At 33.3% G+C, this 26,009-nt stretch overlaps 1 protein-coding gene across 1 annotated transcript in view; it reads left to right on the top strand.

The window, feature by feature from the left end:
• The window catches only part of Epha6 (EPH receptor A6), a 785,836-nt gene that overhangs the window by 124,121 nt on the left and 635,706 nt on the right, over window positions 1–26,009 (top strand). Inside the window, exon 3 of the mRNA XM_076868894.2 lies at window positions 15,901–16,564. Coding sequence (XP_076725009.1) covers window positions 15,901–16,564 — 664 coding nt within the window. The remainder of the gene's footprint in view (window positions 1–15,900; window positions 16,565–26,009) is intronic.

Genomic DNA, 26,009 nt, shown 5'->3' with positions numbered 1-26,009 from the left:
AGAATTTGGGATTCTCCATACACTACTGTCATGGTCCCTTTTAGATTTTAATTTTCAGTTTATTTGCAAGTTTTCAGCATTTGGAATATAAGACTCAATGTCCTTAAGACTCAGTCTTCTTAAATGTAAAATGTGGATAACACTAGTACCTTCTTTATTAGATTTTTGTGAGGATTATGGGTAACATTTCTTACAAAGTCTTTGTATTTATTCAATAAATACTATTAATAACATTGATCAATAATATTACTAATATTGATGGTGACATATTTATTGAATGATTTCAGTTGTCTTGTACTGGCTATTTATATGGCATTATTACTGTTTGTAGGAGAGAGGTATGGGTGTTAGTGAACCATGACTATGAAGTGCTTGTTATTTCTATTGATAAAATTTACAGTCTTTATTATTGATGAGATCCCAATAATTGTATTATTGAAAGTCATTCTTGTTTTATTATGATTATTAAGTTGATTATGAGAAGAGATTTAGGGAGACTGATTGGATGGAGATTGCAATGGTGCCAGCAAGAGATGGTGATGGTTTCATTTAAATTATTAGCAAAACAGATGGAGAAAATTGAATGTATGATGTCTGTGTTTAGCTCTTGAATAAATGCCACATTTGAAGAGGGGACAATAAATGAAGTATTATTCTTAGACTTTGACCTTGGCTTTATGGCAGATTGTGGTTGTGTTTACTAAAATGGATAAGACTGGCCGGGTGGGGGGATGTGAGTAGATAGAATCAAGAGATCTGTTGCACCCATTATTCATGATACATATTGGGCAGATATCTAAGTATGTCAAAAAGGCTGCTGTATACATAAATTTGGAATTAAGTGAAGAGTGAGGTGTCTAGGTATAAATCAGATAGTGAGAAATCATATACCAAGAGAATGTAGAAGTAAAACAAGAAGTGGGAAGAATTTATAGTTTTAGTTATTCCCACTCATCTGTTTCTTCATCAGCTAAATTTCCACATTATTCACATTGTCTTTATAATTATGCTATATAATAAACTTTCAGATTTACTTTCAAATAGTTACTAGCAATCCCATTTATATCTCACCTCCCATCTCCTGTTTCTCAATTCATATTTTAAAAGGGAATATCTGATTGGCTTATATATTAACCTAATTGTTCCTGACTATTACCTTACCAGCATACTTTCCTTCATTAACATGGATGAATTTCCTTTATTTTAGGAACCAATATTTTCAATATATAATGCATATTAGCTATTATGCTATGTCGCATGTTATTAAATTATTAGAATAAACTCTTGATTATAAGTATTATATATAATATATTTTGATTTTATTAATAGTTGAGAACCAAAATGAATCTCCCAGATCACATAGTTTTTATTCATATACCAGGTCCATAATTTACAATCGTATGTGACTCTAAAGTGCAAATTTAAGAAAAAAAAATATAGGGATTTAAGCTCTGAGTTGCGTAGCTGTATTTATATCCATGTGTATTAACTCCATGTACTGTAAGGGAGACAAAAGTCAAAAAATAAACACTGGAAACCAGGACTGTGTCATAACAGTTGACTTCTGGAATATACTTTTCCCTGAGACAGTCTCCTTCTTTTCCAGAAATATTACAGAAATAAGACAATTATTTTTTTCTCCCTAAGATTGTTCAGCTTTCAACTACACCATCTTAAATAATACAGGCATAAGGTCCAAGAGGGAAAAGAGTGAACATTATGCAACATTGAATTCAAAAAGATAACTAATAAAGATAAAATTAATGTCATATGAGAGTCACAGTATAAAGTATACAATTAATAGGTTTTTGTATATTCACAGAGCTGGGCATTCATCAACAAAGAGTTTAAAAGTGTTTTCAGCATCCTAGAGAGAAATTCTGTGCTCATGAGGAGTGCCTGCTCAACCCCCACTTCCACCCTCAGGCAAAAAATTAACTGTTTTTGTTTTCTGGTTCTATGGATTTATCTCTTCTTGACATTTTATATAAATGGAAACATATAATAAATGCAGTCTTTTGTGTCTGGCTTCTTCCAATTAGCATAAGATTTTCAAGATATATCCATGTTGCTATATTTCTTTTTATTAGGAATAATTTGGCAGTCCTTCCAATTGACAAATACTCTTCAATTGTGTAAATATACCACATTTTATTTATCTATTCATCAGTTGATGAATATTTGGGACTGAACATTTGGCTAGTATGAAGAATGCTGCTATAAATATTCATGTATAAGTTCTCATATGGAAATGTTTTAAATTCTCTTGTATAGATACCTAGCAGTGGAGTTAAGGGGTCACATGGTAATATTATATTTAACATTTTTAAAGAACTGACAGATCATTTTCTATAGTGATTGTGCCTCTTTACATTCCCAATAGTAATGTTTGAGGGTTCCCATTACTCCATGTTTTCATGAATACATATTATTGTCTGTTATTTTGTTTATAGGCATCCCAGTTTGTTTGGAGTAGTTTTATACTTTAGTTTTGGTTTGGGCTTCTCTAATGGAAAATGATTCTGATAGCTTTTTATATGCTTATTAGCCATTTGTCTATTTTCTTTGGAGAAATGTCTATTCAAATACTTGGCCATTTTTAATTTATTTACTTTTTGTTTTTTAGTTGACAGGACACTTATATATTCTAATTTCCAGTTTATTCTCAAACTTGAATTTACAAATAGTACCCCAATGCTTTGGGTTGTTACTTTCTGTAGGGTATCATTTAATGCACAAAAGTTTTTAATTTTGAAGTACAGTTAATCTATTCTTTTTAAGTTCTTTTTGGTTTTATAACTAAGAAACCATAGAATAATCTAAAGTAAGATTCACTTCTGTGTTTTCAGATATTTATAGTTTTGGCTTTTACACATAGGTCTGTAAACCACTTTGCATTAATTTTTGTGTATGACATAAGAAAGAGGTCTTGACTTCATATTTTGCGTGTAGATGTGCAGTTGTCCCATGTAGTATGTTTTTCAGTAATAAATATGTTGCTCAGGAAATAGAAAGGGAAACCAAAAATCCACACAAACAAAACTCATATTTGATTGGAAATATTAGGGAAGTTTTTATTTTATATATAGTTTCCTTAACTGTGAATAACTTTGAACATGTAGAGAGAAATATTAGGGTAAGAGAATTATAGGAATAGGTAAAAAGAGAAAGTAACAAAAAATGTTATAATGATGATTTCATTTTTCCCTGTTACATGCTTTGCAGAGAACCTGGAACCTGATACTGACAAAATGGCACAAAGACAATCATATCTTTGGGGTGTCTCAGTTATGCAATTCAGGGCATGTGAGCTGGTATAATTGTTACCCAATCCCCTAGGGTCCTTTGGTGAAGGACTACTTTGAGGTGTGTGTTATGGTAATGGGCTTGGGGTATGAGAACTGGTGCACTGCAGAAAGTAGTCTAGAATAGTGATTTTTTTTCATTGTCAGAGCTGACAGCCTGTGATGGCATGTAGTCTTGAAATTCTTTGGTTTTGTAGGTCCTGCAGTACCCTCTCTGGCTTCCCATCTGATTAATTCCTGAGAATAATCTATTAGCTAATGCCACATATCCCTAAGTTTGCCACTGAAACTTGGCCACCTATTTTGGCACTTAGAATAATTTCACTCATCTTTCCTCTTCTGGTTAAGTCTTGCCTTCTGGCCTCTGATATTCCAAAATCCTAGCATTACTATTGACACTGGCGAACTACTTTCATAAGCAAACTCTCCCTACAACCTTCAAATCTGGTCTGTGAAGAATAACCAAGACTGGTTTTCAAGATGAAGGTTTTCTCCTTTGCACTTTTCTCCCCCAATATCCTATTTCCTTTTTTTCCTTCCTTCCCTTCCTCCCTTTCTTCCTTCTCTGGCTTACCTGTTTTATGAAAGGGTTAGGCACAGGAACATAGTCAGCTGGCACTTCCCTAGTGTTATGTAATAAACCCACTCTTGTGCACTCTGTTGTTGGACTCTTTTGAACCCTTTATCTAAACTTTGAACAAATATTATCCTTTTGATTCTAGGTCATCATTCCTCCTCCCACATGCTTTGAAGAAGTATCCTAATAAAATAGTATATCATACCAACTCCAGCTCCAGCTTCCATTAACCCAGAGTCCTCAGTGAATAGTCACATATCATTCAACTCACTGTGATCTGCCTTTCTTTCCTCTATTGCCCAACAGTCTCAAGATCCATTAAAAACCATGGTTTTGCAGTTCTTGCCTGAATACATTATCTTGGTCCTTTGGTCCTTCAGATGAATAATCCCTTCCATTTCAATGAAGGCAGTGTATATCTATATTTGGTTTATACCCAAAATTGATCTTCATTATTGGTTTTGAACTCTTAAGTTGGGAGGGAAGGGACAGCTCTAATGGTGCAGATTTCATTTTGCCAGACATCTGACTGAGATGTTGCTTTTGAATGTCTCCCAGACAAAGAAAGGCTGCTGATTGTCTAGCAATAATGAGGGAGTCACATTTGTACACACACAGACTTCAGGAAAATCTCAGTGTTTAAATACAAATGTATCCATCTATAATCAATCTAGAACTTAAATCCTTCCCTGTCCATCCTGACTTTACTGCAGGAGATGCATCATGGCTAAACAGTCATCTTTCTCTACAGTTTGATTCATTGATGTCAACTCCTGATCTTGTTCTGCATATCCACCTGATATTATTAACACCTTCTGTGTCAGAATATTCCATGAGTTGGAGGTTGGATCAGTTGAGTATGTTGTTGTTCTTTCTTCAGTGCATTGATAGCACTTAACAATGACCATTGTCCTTATAAATTACCTTTGCTATTGGAGTGTAACTCACTCAAATCCTAAATATATTATTTATTCGAATGTTAGCCTCTGCCTATATGAAATCCCACTTTACCACAGAAATAATGTTGGCAGTTGAGGTGCTTCAGAATAGCAGCATTCATTATTATCTCAATAGCAGTGGAGTCCTTGACCATTTGGACAGTGAGTAATACAATTACTGGGGTACCTGCTTCTGGGAATCATTTTCATGCCCACTGTCTTGTTCTAGGTCCTTCATAAGCTAGTGCTGAAACAAAAATTTGGTAGTTTATTTGGAAAATTCAGGGGCATGGATTGGAGAGGAAAGTAATGCAGAAAGAAGATGATTTCAACATTAAAGGTCACTTTATAAAACTGCTTGATACCATAGATAATTGGTGCTTAATTCCACCAGGACATTCAGGGAAATGGTATAAAACATGTCTCATTCACTAAATTCTACTAATCATGTTTTGATGATTTTTTTTCCTAGGGGTATTAATTTCTTAGCACTGCTGACCTGTCACGTATACGGAGAAAACTTCTATAGTTTTTTTTTTCTTTTTTTTTTGTCAGGGGTTCAGCCTTCATACATAGAGTTGATGTTAGCACATCCTGAAAAGTTATAGGAAATGGGCAGAACTCTGACAGCATCTGCTTCATGGAAGAAGTGAAATTAAACTTAACTGAAGTCAGCTCATGCAGCATCAAATGCCATTTGAAGAAGTATATGTAAACCTGATTTTCTTTAGAGAAAGAATTTGATTAGCTAAGAATTATGCCTTAGGAATATTAAACTGAAGTAGTTTATAGGATTGTTTGGAGAACAGGATTGGGTAGTGTTATGGTCTGTGTACAAAAAGTTCCCTGAAAAACTCATGTGGCAATGGAGGACAGGTCAGAGGTGAAATGGTTAGATTAGGAAAACTATAACCTCATCAAAGGATTTATCCTTCTGGTGGATTAATACATTACTGGTGGGAACTGCAGGCAGGTAGGACATGGCTGCAAGAAATAGGTCCCTGGCTCCTTGTGTTTGCTCACACACACTCTGTTTTCCAGCTGCAAAGAGCTTTGCAGCTTTCATTTGGCATGCCCTTCCACCATAATGTTCTGCCTCATCTCAATCCCAGAGCAACAAAGTCAGCCAGCCATGGACGAAACCTCCGAAACCATCAGTCAAAATAAACTTCTATGAGTTTTTATTGTCAGTTATTTTAGTCACAGCAAAGAAAAGCCGACTAGCAGATAGTATAATGGAGAGGGCGTAACATGATGATCTTATTTCTATTTCTAGTTCTGACTGGGACCTGCTCACAGTCCTAATGCTAAAGCAGCTTCCAGAAGACTCGCATTCTGAGCACACGCCAACAATAGTATTTCAGATGAAAGAGATTTCATTCTCAGAAGAGCTGAGAACTTAGAATGGAAGCAAACATTCCCAGATTACTTTTTTTTTCTGTTCTGTTTATAAAGAGTCATGGGAAATCTTCACCCTGTCATTCAGACTTCAATATGTTGTTTGAGCTAAAGCACATTAACCTAAACAGAAACAGCCTTGTACGGAGAGAGTTAAGGTTGTCCTTGCCTATGCTTTCTGGTAGACAGTACTGTCCAGCCAACTCTTTGTGACCTTTAGCACCATTTAGCAATACTTCATTCCCAGTAGTGGTTTACCAAGACAAAGGAACAGAAAAAAGATAAGTCAGAGAACAAAGACAATGAAAAAGGACTAAGCACTAAGAAGCAATTTTTTTGACTAATATGAAAGCTGCTTAGAAATAGAAGAGCAAAAACTAATAACATACTTCATATGTTAAGCACTTATCTAGTAATACTTGTATTAATTTATCATCCTCATATAAAACACCAACAGGCATATGTCAAATTAGTTTAACTCAGATACTCCCTTTCTTGCACAAGCTTTAATTTCCTACAAATCTTTACCGACTTCACCTATTTCTGGGGCTTGTAAAGACCTACTCTTTTCCATTGTTGAGAACCCATTCCTGGAATAGGTTTTTTTCTTTTCTTTTTCTTTTTTTCTTTTTTTTGGAGGAATTTTCTACCAGTATTTACAATTAATTGTAACAAAATCTATTGGAAAGAATTCTCCAGGGTATGGCTGTTTGCCAGATCTGCTTGGGTATTCCTGTATACACAGTGCAACTTGAGTTCATTTCCAGAAAAATTATATGTCGTACAATGGGTTTCTTTCTGTTTTCTCCCACCTAGTATGTAAAAGTGAACAGATAAGCCAAAATGAAAAGTTGTGGGAAAATACATGATTTACTCTGATCTTTCCTACTGTGTTTTCATGAAATAAACAGTAACATCTTTGGTTATTAGTATATATACAACTCTAGCTTTGGGTAAAACAATATCATCATATCCCTGGTATATCATAATCCCATTTCCCAGTTTGCAGAGAATAAAGAAAGCATAGTCATTTCAAGTGGTATGCTTCCAAATCTTCAAATATCTAAGTGGTTGTATTCATGCCCAATAGGTAACATCTAGTTAGTCTTATCACTTTTGGGAGAGAGGTGTCCCCTGAGGTCTGGAGACCTAATCACATACCCCTCTGAATGACAGTTCAGTGCCTCCTTATCATCACTGCTCTATGCAAATCCTCATTTGCTTTATTTTATTTATTATTGATGCTCTTTTACCATTTGACCGTTCTGTTGTGTTTGAGGTGATCACAAAAAGAGTTCATATGTAGAATTCTAATGTTGAACAAGGTTGTCCTACCAGAAGTCATTCCAGTGGGACTGAAGTCTTAAAGTTTCAATTTTAATATAATTGTGAAGATCTAAGGTATTTAAAATAACAAGAAAAAAATATAATTGTGAAGTGTTAAGGCAACATTAGTGGGCCAAAATTTGACCAAATAAGGTTTATAGAGAATCATAATCTTACCCTGAAAGATTCTCTACTAATTATTTTACTCATTATGTGTCTGCAATATGAAATAGCTCTTCTCCAGATTTCTGCATGAAGATGAATGCCATAGCAACATTTAATCAAATGTTTTCTTGTCTTGACCACCAGTAACTTCTCTGTTAATAATTGCAGTATACATTGAGCTCTTTATTTTACTACACCTTTCAGCAGCATTTAATATATTTAAATATTTTCTCTTTTAGTAATCATTTTCTTCTATAACATGCATAGAACATCACACTTGTATCTCACAATTTGCATTAATATGTACAGTTTGAGTATTTTATACTTGATATTTGCAAGAATTAACAATTCATAAATTAATATATTTAAATACTGTACCTTTTACTTAAAATATAAAATTAATTACAGTTACAGCTGTGGACGATGGACTTAATTAAATGTTAGAGCAAAGATGGATGATTTGACAGAATCTATAAGTAGTCCTTTTTTTATTAAAATCCTGCTCAATTAAAGGGTACTTGCCAAGCAGCCTTGATTGCATATGGCCTGCTCGGGTCACTATCTCTCCCAATGCAAACATATGTTCCTAAAATAATTTTTCTGTCCTCCTTCTTTGCTTATCTCCATTTTGAAAACACACACACACACACACACACACACACACACACACACACACACATACACACATACACATATGATATATAAAGAGGGAGAGTTCTAAACTTGAATTTTCTTCTACTAAAAATCTTGTGCATTAGCATAATGCCCCAAAAGCCATTTGTTGTTTCTAGGCTTCAGCTAAGGCATGGCATCTGAATTATCTATAATCAGCTACATTATTCTGATATCTTTAAAATAACATTTCTGGTTTGGGACAGTGCTAAAAGCTTACATATTTCTTTACACGTATGATATTTAGAATCTTGACCTAAGAAACAATAAGTCTCAACATTAGTAGATGCATTGAGAATTAATTTAGAATTCAAGTCTCGTGCTATTCACCTGAATATTCAACAAATACTAAGAACCTACTGTGAGCTTTGTAAATATTCCCTTGGTAATGGGGATGCATTGATGAACAACACAAAGTCTCTACTTTTGTAGAACTAGCATTCTACATACACTTATTTTAATTTAAAGCTTTCATATGGGTCAGCATAAATTTTCAGATACATTTGATGTTTAGTCTTGTGTTTTCTTTAAAATCTCAAGTGAGTTAATTCGTTCTTCAGGTCAGTTCCTTCATCTCTAAAACCAGGATAAAACGCTTCATACAAATGCTAATGTATATAAGTTCAAGAATTAAATTAAATGTGGCTTGTGAGATAATTATTCTGTGCTTTCTATATTTCTGAAGTCCCATGAAACCTAGCATGGTCCTCAGGTATTGTTGAATATTAAGGCAGAATAATTTAGATGAATATTTGACATCTCTTTACTGTAGTATTGCTGTAAATATTCAAAGATGGTATTTGCAGAATTTTTATTCATTTGTTCAGTAAATTCTTGACTTCTGATAATGCCAGTTAAGATCTTTGGACATATAGAAGGTGGACTCTATTATCAGACATTTAATCTTCATGAATATTTGATGTTTTTAATGGGATGATCTTTTTTTCTTAGTGGAAATTATCCTCATTGCTATAATATTTTGGTTCTATTAATAGGAATAATCCACAAAAAGTAATAAATTTATTTGTAAAACTTACTCAGTCTCAGCAGTTGTCTTCTAGATACCAGCGAATTCATATCTTTTCAAATTAAATATCTTTGTAGTACTAATAAAAAAGTTTTATGTTTGCCCAAAGTGAAATAGAAATGTATCTGCACATGATACATTTTGCTTCTCATTTTATTCTCTGAAACTAGTTATCATTTAAATGCAGAGCCTTCGCTTTTCTGCTGCAAAAACAGATTTATGTTATTAACTACATGCCTAGCAGCAGAATTCAGGGCACTAATTTTCTAAGTTTATGTCAGTATATTGACTCAAAGTGAATTTTTAAGTGGTTGTGAGGAAAATATCATATTAGAATAAGAAGGCCCTTTAAGAAGCTTTTCATTGATAGAAAATATTAGATGTATATGCTTTAAAAAATTAAGCCACCACAGAGTTACATAATGAGCTCCCTGTGTGTTCAATAACTATAGTTTATTTTTCTTATGCAAGGGGCAGGAAGAATGTTCTGAACACATCAGATAGACGTCATTTTACCAAATGAAAGCTTCTCTTCATTCTGAACCATTCTTTTTCTTAGGATGAATTTGATGGTTTACTTCCCTCTTGCTCCTTTTTCTAATAAACTTGGTTATCTGTGGGACTAATTAGTGAAGTCATAGACTCAAAACACTGTGGAACAAATTACATAGGGAACCTGACAAGGAATTAAAGATTCATCAGGATTTTGGTTTCGTTTTATTTTAACCTATCTTTAGATTAGTGCTCATTGGGGAAAATGAATAATTTGCTTTTATTGCATTATTAATTAATCATCTGCCAGTAATACTAGACAACTTGAAAGGTCATTTACTTTTTTGGAGTCATATCTTTGAAATGGTGCTTTGTTGTAGTCTTTCCTCTGCATGGCTTCCCTTTTATATGTTTATCACAACCACATTTTGAGGAATAAAAAGATAAGAAAAAAAAACATTTCTCCACAAACTTTTTTTTTTTCCATTTTGGCATGAGTTGGAATCTGTTACAGTTTGCGGCAGACATAAATTCAGGAATCAATAATTTTATTAAAGCACAGAGTGGAGAGGGAGGAAAAAGTTTTGATCTACATTTGAATATTTATTCTTTAGGAGGCAGAGGTAAAGACCAAAGTACTTCTGTACAGCAATGTCTTTCTCCAATGTTTTTGGAGTGCTTTCTGTCTCATTCCTTCCTATCAGTGCATATAACATTACTTTTTACAGATTTTTATTTTTATTCCCCTTGAATCGGCAAGCCCTTCAGCTGTGTGTGGTCCTCAGATAGTCAGGGCATGACTTTCCTCCCTACCATGTATTTCTAGGGATACAGAGGTAAACCTATTAGTCTGAGGGTGATTGATCTTTTTCTTTGCTAGTTCTTTAAGTGAGTTTTCAGGACTTTCACTTTCTTTGAAAATTTAATTAGCTTTGCAGTAGTTCATTTCATTTTGAGAAATTATCTGCTTTTATCTTAAAATTTCAAAGTTTACTATGGAATAAAATTTATATTCCTGTTGCATTCTAAATATTTTTCAAAAGGTGCAAGATATACATTTGAGACATTTATATGAGGACTTGGATATATGGTCAGTTTATCAATTTATTATCTGAACATTCCTTCCCTACAAAGGCTATGTGTTTGACTTATTTTAATATCTGTGAGAAAAGAAAGCAGTCTGATTCTTCAATGATATTTCTGCTTTAAATATTAATTTTCTTGTTCTAACTTTCTATTCTCAAAAGTAATTCAGTTTTTTGCCTAGTTTATTTGACTTGTTATGGAAACAAAAACTTCATATGTGGGTAGAGATTTTTTTTTTAAAGAGAGCGCTCAGATATAAATGCACTACAGACTATTTAGAACTCTGTACTCCTGTCACTTCTAAGAAATATTCAATTGAGATGGGAATGGCAGAGCTCAGCACTAAGATAAATGCCCTGTCGTATGTATCCAGTGGGTAAATGCTGTTACCCCTAGTAAAACAAATATACTTATTTTCCAGCTGTGAAATGTTTAAATATACATGAACCGCCTAAATGTTGAAAATATAGGATGAAAATAATCAAACATCTCATTAGTTCTGCTATTATATTGGTCAATTCCATCAGCTGTTTGCTTTTATATAGCAGGCACTGAAGCAAAATATACCGATTCCTCCTTCATGAATTCTTTTTGCTCTTATTTTTTTTCATATTTTTCATGTAAGACTAACAGTATCATAATATAAAAGCAATAAGCCAATGTATAATGTACAAAAAAAGCTCAGAAAACCAAAAAACCAAGTCACTGAAGCTTCTTCATAGTAGAGTATCTTGTAAACTATGTTCGTTCTTACAGCCTGTGTAAGTAGAACAAAGAATTTTTTTTTTGCAGTTCTTTATGAGTTGCTTTCTTTGGGTACAGGAGTGGATATATGAATTATAGATGATGAGTGCAAGTTTTGTCATGTGAACTATCTTGCTTAATGAAAACTGTTGCTTTAGCAAGAATGAGTTTTCCTTCAGAGATTTTCTGGGAAAGAATGTTTTAAGAGTCATATGACTATTTATTTTAAGAATGTGCATGTTGAATATGTTATGATATAGTTACGGTTGGATATGTTATGATATAGTTGTGGTGTCTATAGCAGGAAAAGTAATATGGCTTTGGAAGATTTATATACTCATGAGTCCCACAGAGGGAGTCTGTACATTTCTTTCTCATGAGTCCCATAGAGGGAGTCTGTACATGCCATGAAAGACAATAGAGGTTTTGGTCAGATGGTAGATGGCAAAACTCCAGGCCAGAAGTCTTTAATGAGATTTCCAAGGTAAGGTACTGCAGAGTAGGCACTTCAGCATGGTTAGTTTAAATAATTCCTGTGGGATTTGTACTTTAAGAGTGGTCTCTAAATGCCTCATACCCAGCCTAGGATGATTTAGAACAAGAGGAATATTGGAATATTGGCTGCCTGTGTGAGAGTTAGATAAGTGGGTGTTTGGGGATTTAGACTTGGGGTTGGTTGTTTGGCATATAAAAGATTCACTTCAGGTCAGCCCTTTGCAATCTCTAAGAATTATCTAGCCCTGGGAAGGAAATTTTTTCATCTGCTCAACTCTCTCCAGCAAGCTTTATAAGATGCCAAAACATCATAGACTATGGAAAATCAAGCCAGAAGCCTTGGTTCTAGTTCATGGTCAGTACAAGTACAGCAATGAGCAATTACTTTAACTTGGGAGCCTTGGATTCCTTACTGATATCATGAAAATGAATACCATTAAGGTATGAAAATCTGTGCTACTACTACTACTACTACTTTTTTTTTTTTTTTTTTGTCTTTTTTGGAACTGGGGGTGGAACCCAGGGCTTTGTGAATACAAGACAAATGCTTTGCCAGTGAGCTACATCCCAGCCCTTTCTATGCTACTTTAATGAGTATAAAGCTTTAATGAGTATAAACTCAGTGTATAGTTTCCTCAGAGGTCATTACATCCAAGATGAACATGTAGCCCAAAGAAATAGTCCTTTGGACTATACCTAATTCTTGCTTAAGCAAAACTTCTTACTGATCATGAAACTTGAAGTTTTCAACCTTTTCTATCGCTTCGTAATTCATCTATCCACAACTTGATCTAAAGAAAGGGCTTAAAAAATCAAGACAAAAGAATCTCTGTTCTACCTATGTTGGCCATAAAAACAGAAATGATTTGCAAATGTATGGTTTGCTTTACTAAGTTTTTTTCTACATTGTATCTTAGCAAATTTTTATATAATGGTGTGTTAGATTTTTTTTTTCACTGTGACAAATACCTGAGATAATCCAATTATAAGAAGGAAAGTTTTACTTTGGCTCACTATTTCAGAGGTTTCAGTTCATGATCACTTGACATCATTGCCCTTGGGTCTGTGGCAGCACAGTACATAATGGAATGAGCATGTGGCAGAGGAGCTTCTCACCTCATGGCAGTCATGAAGGGAAAAGAGAGGATGTGTGTGTGTGTGTGTGTGTGTGTGTGTGTGTATAACCAATAACTCCTTTCAGAACACTCTCCGAGTGATCTAATTTCCTTCTATTAGGCCAGTCTCCCCAAAGTGCTACAGATTAGCAATCAAGTCTTTAACATGGTGGAGATATTTCAGATCCAAATTATAGCCAATGGGTATACTATTTTATTCCAACATAAAACATATTTGAAAAAAAATAAGTATCAGGAGATTAAGGAATTAGAATATTTTGGGTTCAGTGACTGCAATGCAGCTGAAGCAAATTGTCAAATTAATGACAGAATTAATGGTGGTTTGATTTGTATGTTTCTCTAATTTCTACCTTTATCTATACACATAGAAAATGAATTATATATTTGTTTTGAATGAAATTTTGAAATTTAATCCATTAGATATCTGTGGTACAACCTTAAAGTTTTCTCAGAGTGTAGGCATGTAGATTAGTTTTATACATTAGCTTCAACATCTTCCCCTCTGCCTTACTGAATTGTTTTAGTCTTTAAGGTGCATGTCAAGTGCCTTCTTCATTGCCAATCCTTCCAAATCACTCCAATTCATGAATAAGTTCTAATTTGAGCACATACTATGTTTATTATATATCCCATTCCATTGTTACTTATAAACAAACCTATGCTATCAGTTACATTTTCTTATTTTTTAATTTTAAAGATATAATAATATTTCCACTGAGAACAAGCCTTGTATCCTCATTTTCACACTTTTATGGAACTTGACACATACAATAAATTCATTAATTATTAACACATGACCTGTAAGATTCCCAGTATATTTTATGAAGTTAAAAGTGTTTTGAAGTAAATGTTTACATTAACTGACTAATAGTGAGGTAGAACCTACTGGGTTCCTTAAATATTATATTTAACTCTGCATGTTAAAAAAGAATAATTATAATATTTTCAAATTCCAAATTGGGGTATTCTTTATCTTCCTGTCATCTTTAGACCCAGAAAAGGAAGGCCATGCTCTGTGTCTAGAGCTTTTCATGATCTTGCCCTTTCTCTCCTCTGGCCTCACTCCTCTTCATGAAGCTCTAACCTTGAGGGATGAGGAGATTTGCCACATAAATCCTATGCTTTCCTCTTTCATAAGACCACAGATAGTCAAGACCCCATAATTTCTTTTTCAAGCTCAGGGTTTCCCTCAGGAACTCCATGTCCTTTTGAGGTCCATCCTCCAATGGAAATACTGTGCATTGTTCTGCTCATCTCAAGCTAAATGGAAGACCAAAGTTGGCAGCTTTGGGTAGCAGGAAAGGGGCACAGCTTGTACCTGAAGGCTTATAGGCCACCATATGTACATGGTGAAGCCCTCATGGATTGGTATGGAGCTAGAGTCAAGGAATGGAACAGCAGTAGGACTGACTTAAGTTAGAGGCTAGCCCTCTGTGGACCACCACATACTTCCCTTGCTATTCTAAAGAATACAAGTATTTTTCATTGACCTGGCATCTGAGGTTGTTAGGAAGTTGTCTTTACAAAGTAAGAATATAAAAATTTAAATTTTCATCTTATTTTAAGTATGATTTACTATTTAAAAATATTTATACACTTTGTATGTAAGGCCTCAAACTTATATTCTTGCCTCAGGTCCCAATTTCCAGATATGTTAGTAAATTTCATATTCTTTTACAGTTGTACCAATCTTGAATTTATTTTCTTATTTTAGGAAATCAAATTCAAATTTAGAAATCTAATGTAAAGTATTTTCTCTCTTCTTGGGTAAGATGAAATTTATCAATTGCTTTGGTATTGAGTCCAATTCTAATTTCTTTATTTCTCTTTCTTCCTTTCTTCCTCCTCTTCCTCCTCATCTTTTTTCTGTCAATGATCGAAGAAACAATTTTTTTTTCACAAATTTGACATCAAGGATAATGCACAACTTTAAGTATCATTATATACTGTCTTTGAGTAGTTTCATATTTCTTGTGTGATTTTTCTGACCCTTTTCTCCATGTAAACATCCCCCCAAAGAACCATGTAAATATTTTACTGAATACTGTAAAAAACATCATGATGTGATGTGGGGCAAATTGGATATGAGGACAGATGGGGAAAACAGAGAGCATATATCGTGGGTCTCATTGTTTTCTTTTCTTTTTTTTTTTAATCAGATAATGAATGCTTCTTTGTGTTCTTTTAGTGTTACAGGAAATAATTAAACTGCTCTTTATGTATTTAAGTAGTATATACTTTATAACAGTCCTATAAAATGGGTAATATTAAGTTTAATTTTACACTTAAGGAAATTAGAGATATTAAATAAAGTTGCTGTAGGTCATACAGTTAATATGTAAGAAGGCAAGATTCATACAGGGATGGTCAATTGCAGAAACCATCCTTTCAACCAGAGGCTCATGATTAAAATGCTGTTGCACTATTGCTTTGAACAGCTTCATTTGTATCCTTTCAATTCACTTTTTGTTAATACATTTGGAAGTTTCCGTTTCACCATTATCATTTTATAATTACTTAATTTTTTTTCTTTTCACAGTGGGATGCCATCACTGAAATGGATGAACACAATAGGCCTATTCATACTTACCAGGTATGCAATGTAATGGAGCCAAACCAAAACAACTGGCTTCGAACAAACTGGATCTCACGTGATGCAGCTCAGAAAATTTATGTGGAAATGAAGTTCACACTAAGGGATTGTAACAGCATCCCTTGGGTCTTGGGGACTTGCAAAGAAACCTTTAATCTGTATTATATGGAATCAGATGAGTCCCATGCAATTAAATTCAAGCCAAGCCAGTATATAAAGATTGACACAATTGCTGCTGATGAGAGTTTTACCCAGATGGATTTAGGTGATCGCATCCTCAAACTCAACACCGAAATTCGTGAAGTGGGGCCTATAGAAAGAAAGGGATTTTATCTGGCATTTCAAGACATTGGGGCATGCATTGCCCTGGTCTCCGTTCGTGTTTTCTACAAAAAGTGTCCCTTCACTGTTCGAAACTTGGCCATATTTCCTGATACCATCCCAAGAGTTGACTCTTCCTCTTTGGTCGAAGTACGGGGCTCTTGTGTGAAGAGTGCTGAAGAGCGTGATACTCCTAAACTATATTGTGGAGCAGATGGAGATTGGCTGGTTCCTCTTGGAAGGTGTATCTGCAGTACAGGATATGAAGAAATTGAGGGTTCTTGCCATGGTAAGGAACATTTAAATAATTTATTTTGCATTTAATTATTTTTTAAAAGTAAACATGTTCTACAATAATTTGAAAATAGTAAACAGTTTGATACTGCTCCTAATAGCTAATTATAGAAAAAATCGGATCCTATTATCTATTTGAAAAATGTATAATCTGTTTTTTCTTCCTGGGAAAATATATCATTTTTATTTTGATAAAGGAGTTAAACACTATGTATTGTGGTTTTCACCTACTTTCATAAAGAATACTAAAATCAACCACAGTAATAAAAACCAGTGGGGATTCAAAATAGGATTTGCCTGATGTCCTGGTGTTGGTGGTTTAGAGGCACTGTCATGTTGAAACACCATTAAAAAATGATTGCATTTTTCATGTTGAATTATAATAAAAGAATAGTATTTAAGTGTACTTAAAGGGGTAGTTCATATGTTTTATTATTTTTTTTAAATAAGCTAGTTTATACAAGTGTTATGTGTTTGAAGGTTGAAGGTTGAGTATTGACCTTTTCAGAAATTAATTTGTCCCTTGTTATTATTAAGTACACTTTCCAGCCACATGACACATTAATTATTTATTAAAATAGCAGTATTTGTATAAGTTCCAAGTATTAGGATATATTAATACTGCATAATGCTAGTTAAGTTTAGCATTACACAGGGTTAGATAATGAAAGACCTATAATTTTAAAAGAGAGACATTTTTCCTATTTTATATGAAATATCTTATGAGGGTTTATTAATTTAATGAATCTATATAAAGATTTTATATACCCTTGATAAAGATCATCTATTCAATTATGTTTGTATTTAGTACTCAAAAACAAAACACATATATAGAAAAAAAGTTATTTTCTTGGTAAACTGTAGCATACTAGAGTTATTTCCTTCTCAGAGATAAATTATATACAGATGTTTGCCGGCAGTGCCATATTAAATTTTTTGACATCTTGGTTGATGCTATATTCACATTCATTAAAAAAATTAGAGAAAATAAATAAGGAAAAAAAATACTTGTTTTTATATAAGGGTCATGGGTAATATATATGAACTTTCAAAGGATTTATCTACTCATAAAATGTTTGGGTTCTTGATTCTTGAAAAGTTTGCTAGAGGCTCCAGTGATCCTCATGTTTTATAGTTGGAGAACATTAATATTGGCATGAAAAGTCAGTAGTGTGTATTTTATAAAGCATGAACTAGTCTTCTTCCACTATTTAATCACTCAAATATATTTCATTCAGATTTATCAATATAGATTGAACCTAAAATTTTTACTCACCTAAAACAAAGATTTATAATGGAGCAAAAATAAATCATAAATGATCCTGGATAGATTTATAAAATACTTTACACTTTTTGCTATATTTTTAATACAATAAATATTTTATACATATGAAAAATTATTCAGTGAATGGGAGGGCAATTAGAACTGGGAATAAAATATACCTAAGGAACCATACTGTTTTGCCACATTTTAAAGTACATAGAAGTTACAGGCTTTGATTAATAAAAATAATCAAATTTTAAAAATATTTAAAAAATTGTTCAATAATCCAAGGATTTATGTGATTAGCTTTTACTATATTTGTATTTTTATGGCATAGACCACAGGATTAAAGTAACCAACCATGATGACTAGATATCTTTTTACTTGACATGCTTGTTGTGTGAAATTTTATTCTTTGTATATGCCCTAATATTTCTTTATTGTCTGGCAAAGGTGATTTTGGACAAATGATAAACATACTCAGATTGTCCAGTGCTTCTGCATGTCTATTTTTATGTCTTGTTATCTTTATTCTTATTTACCTGGTTTCAGAAATATGAGGGAGTTGGGATAGTATAAATGTTCATCATCTTCTTGTACTATATGCCAGAAACTATAAGGATTGAACTTGAATTTTATGTCCATGGCTTACTAAGTTTGAAATAAGTTTTTGTATCTATTTGTTATTTTGTAAGACTGAAAATAACCACATATGGTTTTAATTAAATATAAGGACATGCTGTTAGCAAAGAAAAGGGAATTTGAGTGGATGCAGAGACTAATTTTTTTATTTGTTCTAATTACTTACTCATGACGTTAGAATGCATAAATGGAGTGTAATTTCTCATTCTTCTGGTTGTACGTGTTGTAGAATCATGCCGGTCAAGTAATTATATATGTACGTATAGTAATGATATCTTATTCATTCTACTATACTTCCTACATCTATACCCCCGCCTTCTCCCTTCACTCCCTCTCTACATAATCCAAAGTACCTCTATTTTGCCCTAACCACACCATTCCCCTTATTGTGAATTAGCATCAACATATCAGAGAAAACATTTGGCCTTTGGTATTTTGGGATTGGCTTACTTCACTTAGCATGATATTCTCCAGCTCCATCCATTTACCAACAAATGCCATAATTTCATTCTTAAGGCTTTGTAATATTCTATTGTGTATATATACCATATTTTCTTTATCCGTTCATCTGTTGAACGTCATATAGGTTGGTTCCATAGTTTAGCTATTGTGAATTGAGCTTCTAAAAACATAGATGTGGCTGCATCAGTATAGTATGCTGATTTTAAGTCTTTTGGGTATAAACCAAGGAGTGGGATAATTGAGTCAAATGGAGGTTCCATTTCAAGTTTTTTGAGGAATCTCCTTCTGCTTTCTATATGGTTGCAACTATTTGTAGTCCCATGAGCAATGTATGAGTTTACCTTCTCCCCCACATCCTAGCCAACATTTATTGTTGCTCATGTTCTTGATAATTGCCATTCTGACTTGAGTGAGATGAAATCTTAGTTTTGATATGCATTTCTCTAATTCCTGGAGATGTTAAACTTTTTTTCATATAGTTGTTGATCTATTGTATTTCTTCTGTGAAATGTCTGTTCAGTTCCTTAGCACATTTATTGATTAGGTTATTTATTTTCTGGTGTTGAATTTTTTTTATATATCCTGGAGATTAACATAGAGACCCATTTTTAAACTTTTTTTTTTTTTGTGACAGCATCCTATGTTCTGTACAAATTATTTGCTTACAATTCTGTAGTCAGGATATCTGGACTAGGTTCACGGGGTGGTTCTTATTTGGTCTTAAATACAACTAAAGTTATTTGAAGATTTATCAGAGCTGGATGTCTAAGAATGGCTTCGTACACTTATAATTCTATATCTAGGATCTTTGAAGTTCTAAGGTTGCTTACTGTCTACATCCTAATTATACTCTTTTAGTGTGTTTTATTTCAGATAATTATTCTAGTATTTTTCTTTATTGGTATGTATATTAAAAATGATTATTCCCAATAGTATTCAAGTGACTTCACAATTGGGCCCTGTTCTGTTCTTTTCCTAGCCTTGGATAATTCTGTGTGCTATTCTATTTTTATTATTTTTGAAACTTTTCTGTGCTTTTCCTGTCCCTTTTTTTTTCATATTTTATTTAGCTGCTCAGTGCCCTTTTCTTCCTTTTTTCTGCAATGGCATTTTATTGATCCTCCGAAGTATAGCAGAAATGTCCTATGTCTGGGTTTTCAGTGAGTTAACAGCTCTCTTCTCTATGTTAACAGTTTTTACTAATTGTTTATTTGCCTGTTTAACCTGGCTATCAGATAAAAGAGGTGTATTTCAACCTCGTCTGTGTAATAAAGGGTAGGAAACTGGTTGATGGGAATGTTTCTGTGGCACTGAGCGTGGACTCTCCTGAGTAAAGGTTTAGCTTCTGGTGGAGCTGCTCCCTGCACTGTTTATCCTCATCTATGAAACAAGAAAGCTCCTTTCAGGGAGGGTTTCAGTATTATAGATCTGGAAGGCCTTAGAAAGTACTGTCATCTGTCATTTTATGACTGGGCACTAAATTACTAAAAACGGAGCTTCCTTTTCTGGGGCCTACAGTAGTGACCAACCCTAGACTGAGAATTGAAGCTCAGATGTTTCTCCTATGGGCTGTTGTGAGTTTTTCCTTTCTTTTTTCCTCTATTCTCCCCTTCCTTCCTCCCTCCCTTTCTTCCTCTCTCTTCCAATCAGTGGTGCTCTTACTTTGTATTAATATTTCCTGTCTGCCAAGCCCAAAATAATGGAGGTCTGTTACACATTATTTAAGACCCCTTTCAAGCTGTTGTTTATTTTCTGTAGTCCAGTATACCTATTGTTAGGACAGAATTGACACATCCATTCTGAAATTTAGGCTACCAAGAATAATGGAAAAAATACAGATTTATGTGGAACTTTGCAGATAAAGATCACAAATAAAAAAATTACAGTGAAGCTTTGTATACTTTCATAATTTGCTTGAATTAATTTGAGAGCTCTACGCAGTAGACACAATAAGGTGGTTTAAAGTTGAATAAATTCATATATATCTATATTATCTGTATCTACTGAATGATATATAAGTACCATGTTTATATAATTCATTATTGTATTGTATCATAAAGAATTATATCACTGAATGTTTGAATTAGTGATGCCTTTCTCCAATATTAAGGCACATCTAGATCCAAATTCTAGAAGCACAAAATGAGAAGTACTCTTATCCTTGTAGTATCAATCAAGTTTAAATAGAAACTTTATTATGGCAAATATGATAAATTTAAAACAAAATGCAAGGATATAGGTTACTGTATTGTACCTAACAAGCATTATTATAATTTTGGCTTACAAATCAATTTATTTTTGATAATTATTTTAATTCTATTTCATAAGTTCCTAAGTGAAACTGTCATACTGGGCATATTGATATTAGACATATAATTTGTAATTTATTTATTTTACTGAATGTCAATTCTTGTTAAGGATTTGAATTAAAAATGAAGTTGATTGGACTAGCATTGGAAATGCTAATTTACATCAAATAGTCTTTCACTTTATATATCTAAGATTATTTTAAGACTATATAAGAAATGACTGGATATGATATGCAAAGTTGAATGCAATTTTTGTTCACTTGTCTGAGTCCTAAAGTGACATGAATCCCTAATAATCTCCTCTGGAACATTAATTTAAGATAATCTCATTAAGGTTGTAGCATTTCTACTTTGAGTTAAATAAAAATTGACAATTATCTGCATCACCTTAAAAAAAAATTTTTTTAAATAAGAAATGTCAGTTTAAGTTTAGAGTTTTATATCTGTTGGGCATACATACATACTACAAGGATACTTTCTTTAAGTATAACATGATATGATTAAATAATATTTAGCTATGGAAATTATAGTTCTAAGACATTGAGAATTTTTTAAAACCTTTGCTTTTTTCAAGAACATGCTTTTATTTGTTTATTTTCCTTCTAGTGCTGCTTTACAATTCAGGAGGAAAGGATGGTGGCATTTCTCAGACCATTGCATTATTGTGCATAGAGGTGAATGGGATATACAAGGCCTTTACTGACTTAGCTATTGATTTGATCTTCTGAAGAGTGTTGTTATTAAGGCTTCGTGGCACAGTCCTCTGCTGCAGTTCAGAAACATTTATACTCTGAGTTTATGATCTTCTGTCTAATCATGTTATCAAAGATGACTGTGGAAGCAGAAAGCATAAAGACATTTGAGAGGCCAGGATTTGCTGGCATTAAATAAGGGGGTTTGAGGATATGATGAAAAGCTGGAAGGTGAGATTGGGATCAGAAAAAAAAGGGCAGACTTACTGGCCCAAATAGTATTTTCGTTTTCGAAAGGCTTTCACATAGTAAATATAAACTCTTGCAATATGACCTTCGATTCCAAACAAAGCTGATTTGTCATGAAGCAATTCCAGGCTTTCATCTGACTTGAGAAGAATATGAAATCAAGAAGTTTAAAGGAATCTAAAAATAGAAGGAATTATTGCTAAGTGAGACACAGTAAAGGTGAATAATTACATTATTCTTTGTTCTTTATCACAATTTTAAAAAAATAGGTCAAAATATAAACTGTCTTGAAATGAAAATATTTATGAACTTATTTAAATAATATTTAACATTAATTTTACTCCCTATATTGTTTTTCTGGCTTGAAAACTATAAATTATGTTTTATAGGGGTTATGCTTAAATTTTAAAATATTTTGAGCACATATATTTCTGGAAAGGGATAAATTGATCTAATATCTGTTCTTTTTACAAGCATGAACTACCTTGCAACACACTGGAATTGTGACTGTCCTTGTGAATATTGCCTAGAATTTTATTTTACCTTTAAAACACACACACACACACACACACACACACACACACACACACACATTATTAGCTGTGTGGAGTCAATACTTAGTTACACAAAGACATACTAACACTTTTTAAACTCATCACCTTTCTGATTGTCTCCTTTTCTTTTCACTGAAGTATATTCTTTGGTAGTTCTTTTGGCAGGATTCTATGAGTGGATATGCTCTTTAGTGGATATCTAAAAATATCTTTAGGGCTGTGAGTGTAGCTCAGAGGTGGAGCACCTGTTAGGCCCTGGATCCAATCTGCACCTCCTAAAACACACGCACCAAAAGCCCTTTGTTTTCCTTCCCTGCTCAGTGATTGCTTATTTGGTCATAGAATACTAGGTTAGAATTGTTTTTTCTTGAGTACTCTGAAAAAAGTACTCCTTTTCTATGACAATGTGTTGCTTAATGATGTGCTGCTGTCCTGACAGTTATTACTCCTGAGATCTTCTGTAGGATCTGTATTTGCTGTTCTTCATTTTCAGGATGATGTATCAAGATGTGTGTTTACTTTTACTTTTCCTCCTGCTTATTGTGGGTTTTTTTTTTTTTTTTTGTGTGTGTGTGTGTGTGTGTGTGAGGGGTATTGCTTTCTTCTGTTTTTTCTAGAATTTTTATTAAGATTTTTTGAACACTTTCACTCTGTCCTCTTTGAAATTCTATTTTGAATATTTCAGTCCCAGTACCAATTTTCATGAATTTTCACTTTTGACAGCACCTAGATAAGAGTTTATTGTATCTATTGAGGCATTTTTACCTTCATTGGTTTTAATTTTTTTGATTCTCTTATTGTTTCTGCTCTGCATACTGTTTTGTAATTCCTTTCTCTCTTTTATGGATTTATATTATTTCTGATAGATTTTCAAATCATATTGAAATAGATTTTGAGTCAAAATTAATCTCCTCATTTTTATTGAGGATATTGACCATATTTCTAAGCATTTTTGTCTATAATGTCCTTTGGATTTCTAACATAGGCTAATTTGTCTGGGAATTTCACATTCTGTTTTCTTTACTTTTTTTTTCCTTTTCCTTTGTTGATTTATTAGTTGCATCAGCCCAGTCCTTAAATACAGAAAAAACTTAAGAGGCATAAGAAATTTATCAAAGAATTTGTATTAGTATCCTGGTTGACAGGTGGGTAGTTCCCCTTCATGCAGTGACTTGGGGACCAGACTTCTTGCATTTCTTAAAGCATCTATCCCTGAGAGCTTGGAAGTGGTCTGTGTCCAGCTCAGAGACTGTAGGAAGCACACGTTTCTTTTAATCAATTCGTATTTGAAGAGAGACAGATTTCTTTCTATAACAAACCAACAGTAAGAATGAATACATGACCAAACCTGGCTGTAAATAGGGAGTAGGATATTCTTAAATGATGTCCCTGCTCAGTAATCACTTTTCAACAATAGTTTTCAACCATGGATGAGAAAGTCTAAATTTTTCTATAAAATTGTTCATCTTTGAAACAGTCTGCCTCCTCTCTTACAAAATGGACACACTCATCTTCATATGTCTGATAATGCAGTGTTTTATCTATCAGGTTTAAATATGTCTTCTTGTCATCTGGGGATGCACAAATAAATGACAAGCCATCTATTACTAACATAAAATATACAATAGTGTAAAAAAAATAGAATATTCCCAGGAAGAAAAGGGAATAATGCTGGAGGTTATGTTAAGTGACTAAATGAGATACAGGAAGGTAAACACACAATGTTCTCTCTCCTATATGGATATTTAAAAACAAAATCACTTGGAATATATAATAGTGATTACTAGAAGCAGGGAAGAATGGGGGGAAGAAGAATAAAGCAAACTTTGGTAACAGGCACCTAAACACAATTAGAAAGAAGTTCTAGTGTTCTACAGCACAGTGGGGTGTCTGCAATTCATAGTAAACTTACATATTTTATGTGTAACTACTAGAGTGGATCTCAATATCTTCAAACACAAAGTAATGATAAGGAGATGGAAATCTTGATTACATTGATTTGATCAGTACATACTAAATGTATTGAAATAATCACATTTTGCTACACAAGTATGTCCAAATTATGTTAAATTTTTTAAAAAAATGTTAATAGAGATGGAAATATTAATTTTCCTAATTTTATTATTTTATAATATATACATGTATTAAACTATTAAACTGTACCTCATAAATGTGTAGAATTAAAAATAAGTCAAATGAGGAAAAGGGGAACACACAGATGTGACTGCACCTTAGCAATGATGGACCCTATGGGGCAGGCACTATGAGGTTCTGAATGCTGATTCAGTGGTACACTCTTATCCATTGTCCTCAGTGTCTCCTGGCTCCACTTCGTGAGCTTTTTTTTTTTTTTTCTTTTTTTTTTCTTTTTTAATCATCATGACCATTTCTGATATATTGAAGGGCGAGCAGCTTTTATCGTAATGCTCATCCATTTCTGGAGTGCACGGATTGTTTTACTCTGTAGCCTCTTTTAGTCTAGACTCATGATTTGTTGGCAGTAAGATTTCCTAAAATTCATAGTATCCTTTTGATATATTTGTCAATTCTATGTGCCAGAATCCACATACCAAGTCCATAGCTGTTAGATGTGCTCCATTTATTAACTTACCCATTTGCTGCTTTACTCAAACTCCTCCTTTAACTTAATGCAGCTAAGTTCGGGTCATCTTAAACACTAGGAGTGGTACTTAAGATATTTTTTCTTATTTTTTTCTGTTTGATATTGAAAAAAATCATCCTTTCTCATCCTGAATCAACTAATGTTCAATTATTTCCAGTTTTCCTTTTTTGTTTTTGTTTTTGCTCTTCTTTCCGCTAGCAGCGTAGCTAATTATTGCCTGGGCTCCTCTCTTCCTGAAAGTATCTTCTTAAACATATATCAAGTAACATTCTACACACACACACACACACACACACACACACACACACACCCCATACTCTTAGCCTGCTTTCCAGCTCAAGATTTTTCCAAAAATATTATTATTACATAATAGAGGTTTGCATTTATTTAGCCTCCTCTTAAGTTTACTATATCGCTAGCCCCCTGATTACTGAGCTTAATGTCATAGTTCAAGTTTTTTTTACATGTCAGTTGAAGGGCATAGCCATATGTATTTTTAATACTTGAGTTAGGGTACTACTTAAGAGCTCAGGTAACAAAATCAAATTCTAAATCCTAGAATCTTAATATACAGAAGTTTGTTTTTCATTCACATAAGAATTCCAGGTGTGCCTGGTTTCCAAAGCATACATTTTTCATCTCCAT

The sequence above is a fragment of the Callospermophilus lateralis genome, chromosome 10, assembly GCF_048772815.1.
Source record: "Callospermophilus lateralis isolate mCalLat2 chromosome 10, mCalLat2.hap1, whole genome shotgun sequence".
NCBI classification, from domain to species: domain Eukaryota; kingdom Metazoa; phylum Chordata; class Mammalia; order Rodentia; family Sciuridae; genus Callospermophilus; species Callospermophilus lateralis.
This window is presented reverse-complemented; position numbering and strand designations above follow the sequence as displayed.